The 5,329-nt window shown below is 32.6% G+C and overlaps 2 protein-coding genes across 6 annotated transcripts; one reads left to right on the forward strand and one right to left on the reverse strand.

Moving 5' to 3' along the window:
• The first annotated feature begins 49 nt into the window (after positions 1-49).
• LOC116779846 (elongation factor Ts, mitochondrial) lies at positions 50-2,924 on the forward strand. Of its 5 annotated transcripts, XM_032674343.2 has the most exons (5): positions 50-216; positions 491-529; positions 866-1,015; positions 1,243-1,494; positions 2,342-2,924. In XM_032674343.2, the coding sequence occupies exons 2-5, from the start codon at positions 503-505 to the stop codon at positions 2,861-2,863; spliced, it is 951 nt and encodes a 316-aa protein (XP_032530234.2). In that variant the 5' UTR covers positions 50-216; positions 491-502; the 3' UTR covers positions 2,864-2,924. The 5 variants fall into 5 exon arrangements, with proteins under 5 accessions (XP_032530234.2, XP_032530235.2, XP_061385438.1 ...); XM_032674344.2 differs by lacking the exon at positions 491-529 and having other exon boundaries at positions 51-216; XM_061529454.1 differs by lacking the exon at positions 491-529 and having other exon boundaries at positions 51-216; positions 878-1,015.
• On the reverse strand, positions 2,913-3,512 carry LOC116779847 (uncharacterized). Its single transcript, XM_032674346.2, has one exon. It carries the CDS (start codon positions 3,426-3,428, stop codon positions 2,964-2,966), a length of 465 nt encoding a protein of 154 aa, XP_032530237.1. The 5' UTR covers positions 3,429-3,512; the 3' UTR covers positions 2,913-2,963.
• Between the last annotated feature and the right edge of the window lie 1,817 nt (positions 3,513-5,329).

Here is a 5,329-nt window from a genome sequence, read left to right on the forward strand (position 1 = left end):
GAATATTTTTCTGAACGGTAGTAAAATATGATTAATAAAGTAAGCAGTTGTCACATTGACAGTTTTCCAAAAGAAGTTAATTTTATAGTATTATTGTGTAATTTCCTATTAAAATTGATGTGAAAAAGTGATAAACTCCCATCAATAAATCGACTTTTGCTTACCTTAGCAACTGGGTAAGAATCCGGCAAAAGTGATACAAATAACCAAAGAAAGGTAACCTTCAATATCTTAATAAATAATTAAAAGTTCATTTTAAACTACTATACCTAGAAACAAACATTATTACTACTAATTATTAAATTAAAAAAATATTTACTAGCTACTCTTGTCAGAATAATAGAAAAATTGTTAATATTATCTCTATGACAACAGATAACAACAGTAACCTCTTTCTATCTAGCCAGCTACATATTATACAACAGAGATCGAATTCTATGAACTTTTTTATTTGAAAGTGTGAAATTGACGAATGTCTTTACTGTTTAAGGTTATAGAGTAAATGAAGCAAAAAGTCAAACATTCAATGGTAAATGTCTGAATAGACTGTGTTAGCTTTACATGTAACTTGTAAACTGACAGATTTAACATACTCATACGTAATATATATAGTTTGGACATGTCCTTGATTCACCTACAATATGATGACATCATTTATTCCTAAATGATCTATCTTAGAGGCCTACACTAATACTGTTGGCTTAAAACGTTGCTGGTTTAATATTTTTATAATAACAAAAAATTATGATTACTTTAAGTGAATATTGAAGCAATAATATTAGTAAATATTTACTAACTCAGTTTTTGATGTTGTGAGTTAAATTGTAATGTATTTGTACACATAGTTATTAAGTTTTTATTTCAGATGATATTTCAGCTTGTAAGGAGTATTCATACAAGCTTCGCTTGCCGTGCTGTGGAGTCTTCGCTTCTGGCTAAACTTAGAAAGAAGACTGGATATACCATTGCAAATTGCAAGAAAGCCCTTGAAATGCATAACAATGATTCTGAAAAGGTAATTTTTTAAAACTAGTAAGGCTTTTATTAAATTTTTTATATAAAATTTTTAAAATAAATAATATAATGCAGAAATATTACAATTGGAATTTTATTTGAAAGAGGTTCTATAATCAGTATTCTCTACAAGTATTGATCACTTAAAATTATAGCCTGCAAGTTAAAAAAAAAACTGCAGTAGAATTAACTAAGCATTTTTTTAAAAAGAATAAAATTCAATTCCAGGCTGAGACTTGGTTGAATGAACAGGCGCAAGCCATGGGTTGGGCCAAGGCTACTAAGCTTGCCGGTCGGAAGGCTTCACAGGGGCTTGTGGCGGTGAAGTTCGATAAGCAACACGGTGCGCTGGTAGAGTTGAATTGTGAAACTGATTTCGTAGCCAAGAATGAAAAGTTCCACAAAATGTTAGAGGATGCTGCACTCGCTTGTTACAAGATGGCTCACACTAATCTACAATCTAAAGGGCCCATCACTAAAGTGAGTTTGTAAAATATATAAATATTATATCAAAAAAAATATAATAATAGTGTCTTAGAGAAAATACTGAATATGAAACATTTTGACTAGTTTCAAAATAATTATATAAAACCTATAAAAATATGAACTGTATCCTAAAAAAATATAGAAATGTAAATGAATGAGATGCCTTTTTTTCATGTTTTATTCTATACTAAAACAATACGCACATAGAAAACATACTTATATTCATGTATTTTCAAGCTGTTTGAACCAGAAAATAAGTACTGTCAATGACAAACAGGAAATAGAAAACAAACTGTTATATATATTTGCTTATAAAAGTGATGGTTATGACTTGGGCAATCTATTATATGATCCCAGTTTGAATGAAGACATAGCTCAAGAGAAAAAGTTAATGTGAACATTCTATTAATGTTTATGAACAATTTTATGAACAAAATCCAGAGACTTCACAAGTAGTGTATTTTTTTTATCTGTTTTAACTTGTTGCGTTATATGTTTATGAATAATGGCAACATTTGTATATAATTGTTGATGTATGATTTAGTATTTTTAGTTTATTATATGTTTTGTGATAAGTATTCATAATTAAATTAATTCCTGATGTGTGAAAATTTTATTGTTCAATTTCTTGTTTCACATACATATACACATTACTCATATTAGGTTGGAAGAGATTTTAATCTTAAAAAAAATTATGTGCTTTATGAAATGTTACTCTTATAAAATCAATGGCAATATATTGTTATATCAGATAGATCTTAAACCTACCTTATTCTGACTTAGTATATTAATATGTATGTATATTTTTAGTAAAAATTTTATAATATTATTTTATTTTCAGATGGAGTTAGACAGTGAACAACTAGGGAATATATCAGTTGAGGGCAAGAAGTTGTCGGAAATTTTGGCTCTTTTCATTGGATCAGTTGGTGAGAACGCCGTTCTTAGACGCGCTGAATGCTGGAAGGCGAATAGCAAGGATGTCCAGATCACAGCCTACACCCACCCCGCGCCCCCCACTCCCAGTGACTACTCCTGTGGGAGATATGGTGCTCTATTGGCCTACAAACAACCGGCTGACCTTGATGACGTAGGCAAGCAGATCTGCCAGCACATTGTCGGCTGCGCTCCAAAGAAAATCGGCGACAAGGAAAAAGATAAGCCCATAGAGAATACGGATGACGAAGTCTGTCTTATATATCAGGAGTATTTGTTGGACCCGTCATATACGATACAAGAGGTTTTGGATAAGAACAAAGTGGAGATCGTTGATTTTGTGAGGTTCTCGTGCGGGGAATCCGATGAAGCTAACTTACCAGGTGTTGAGAAGCAACCGCTGGAAACTGTCCAGACCCTACAGTAGAAGGCCCTAGGTCGGAGTTAATGTCGAAAGCGTTTGTTAATTAAAGAAGTTTATGTTAATACTATCTATATTTTATTTAAAAACAAATATCACGTTTTGTTCACATTGCTTGTTTTCTGTTTTTGCCCTTCCAAAGAAACATTCTGCAGTCTTTCTTCCAAAACATGGCGATTTGGCTCGGTTCAAAGTTGTATCCGTGATAGTTCAGCACCTCCGGCGAGACCACGTGTAATGCTAGAGTGTTTCGCTCCCTCGTCCTGAAGGGCACTAAGGCGGCCGGTCGGAGGTAACACCCACACGGGCAGCCTGCGCTCAGTTTTTGCGGGGATGAGCCATTTGTTCTGTTGCAGAGATTGAGTCGTTGGAAGTTGTTGGAAAAGCGTAATTCCTCGATGGCCCCGGTGAAGGATTGTGTTGAACGCAGAGCTAGCGGCCGAGCGTTCTGATTCTCGGGATTGTTTCTGAAACCGACAGTGGACACGGACTTTTTTGTTACATTGGGACTCTCGTCGGGGCTCCTCTCCTCGTATTCACTCTCACGATCTGAATTTTCGTCAGTGTACATTACAATTTCCAAAATATTATTAAAACAAAATTTATTCCAGTAAATATAGCAGATATTTATGACGAAATGTTCATGTCAAATTCACGTGTGACACTATCGAGTCAATTTATTTTAAATTTATCAATTTCTTAAAGGAATTTCTTTAGGGAACCTTTTTAGTATTTTTCAACTGCTTCATTCGAAATTCTCCACATTATTTTATAAATGTTTTTTTTTTTTTATATTTTTGATCTTTTTTGTTAACAACGTAACTACAACTAAATAAGGACTGGGACGACTCACAGCTATCTTTAGGTCAAACTGTTTAGAGATTTATTTATTATATTGCAAGTCCTAAAACGACGTGACTCGGGTCGCAATGTTTGATGTTGGGTGCAAAATTTATTAAGGTACTTAAAAAACTTTAATATATATACTCATACTTGTTTAAGTCTAGTAAAGGAAGAAAAGTAAGTTTAAGTTTTATGTATAATATTTTATATCATCTTAGATATGAAGATATATTAATACGCAGCTAGTAGCAAAATAACGGGAGTCAGTATTAACTTCACAGAACATTCTTTATATAATCGTTAGTAGATTTTAAAACCCAAATAGCTTTAAGGTTAGTAATATATTTATTGTTAATTAAAGTGTACGGAACTCAAAAACATTAACCATAACGCTCGTAATTACCTACTGGTCTATATATTTTTATTGGGGGTCCGTTTGGTATAAGAAACAAAAATTAAACAGCATACTTATTCGTTATTAGCTTTAATTTGAAATAAACTTGCAATGTTTTTAATAGCTCAACTTAATACGGTTTTTGTTTTTAACTCTATATTACACTTTAAAGATTAGATATTTTCTTGTAACATTGGTGAGAGCGGCCATCGCCGTATTGATAATTGATATCGTCATGCTAAATAGAACTTTTGTGTCAAATTTTATTAAGAATTATTTGAATACTGGAAAAAACAAAAATTCAATTAATTACTTAATTTAATTCTTATTATCCTATTCAATTGAGAAATATTTCAAAATTATGACAGAAGAAGGTTGAATACTTTGAAAATCATATTTAATTCAACGCAAATTCGAGAAATATTTAAAAAATAACAACAAAACTTTTGTATGTCTCGAATGTCCTTACATCATTTATGATTTCAAAGATTCGAACATGTGATGAAGCAAAACATCTGGTAGAAGACCAAGCAATAATCCTTAGTACTGATTTATTACTTTAAAATCTTCTTATACGTTCTGACAACGAATTATTGGAGCTATTATCAATAGAACGGAACCCTTCGTGAACTGTGAGACCTGCACTTGATTGTTTTTCCACATGCGACCCTGATTGTCAACGTATTGTTCGTAGGCGGCCATGAGGATGACATTTTTTGAACACCGTCGGATCACTTCAATGACCATTGTGATGCTACAACGATTGTTATTAATCCATATAATACTACCGACCTACTTTGTACCCACTGGAGCGTGTCACATCATCTTAAGCACCTCGTGCAAAACGTAGCTAGTTATTAACATTTTTATTATTAGTAACCGTTACTGATATAGATGAATGGTTTTCGCGATCTAAGCCATTGTTAAAATTATCTATAATTATATCTCAATGACAGTAGTATAATTCCTTTTAATATTACCTTAACATTTAATATATAAATTATAGAAATAGTGATGTAAATGTAAGTGCTATAGCTATACCTTATATTAAATTTACGGAAAAAAACCAATGAAAATGTTTCTGAAAGCAGTAAGCTCATGAAATTGATAAATTTGGTCTAGCTATCAGTGGAAGAACCCACCTCTCACCAAACAGTCATTGCAGTTTCACGTCGCGTATCGAACGAAAGTAAAACGCTAAGTCACAAAGCGCGCGTCGGACCGTAGTTCCCGAA

This window comes from Danaus plexippus, chromosome 2 (assembly GCF_018135715.1).
Source record: "Danaus plexippus chromosome 2, MEX_DaPlex, whole genome shotgun sequence".
NCBI classification, from domain to species: Eukaryota; Metazoa; Arthropoda; class Insecta; order Lepidoptera; family Nymphalidae; genus Danaus; species Danaus plexippus.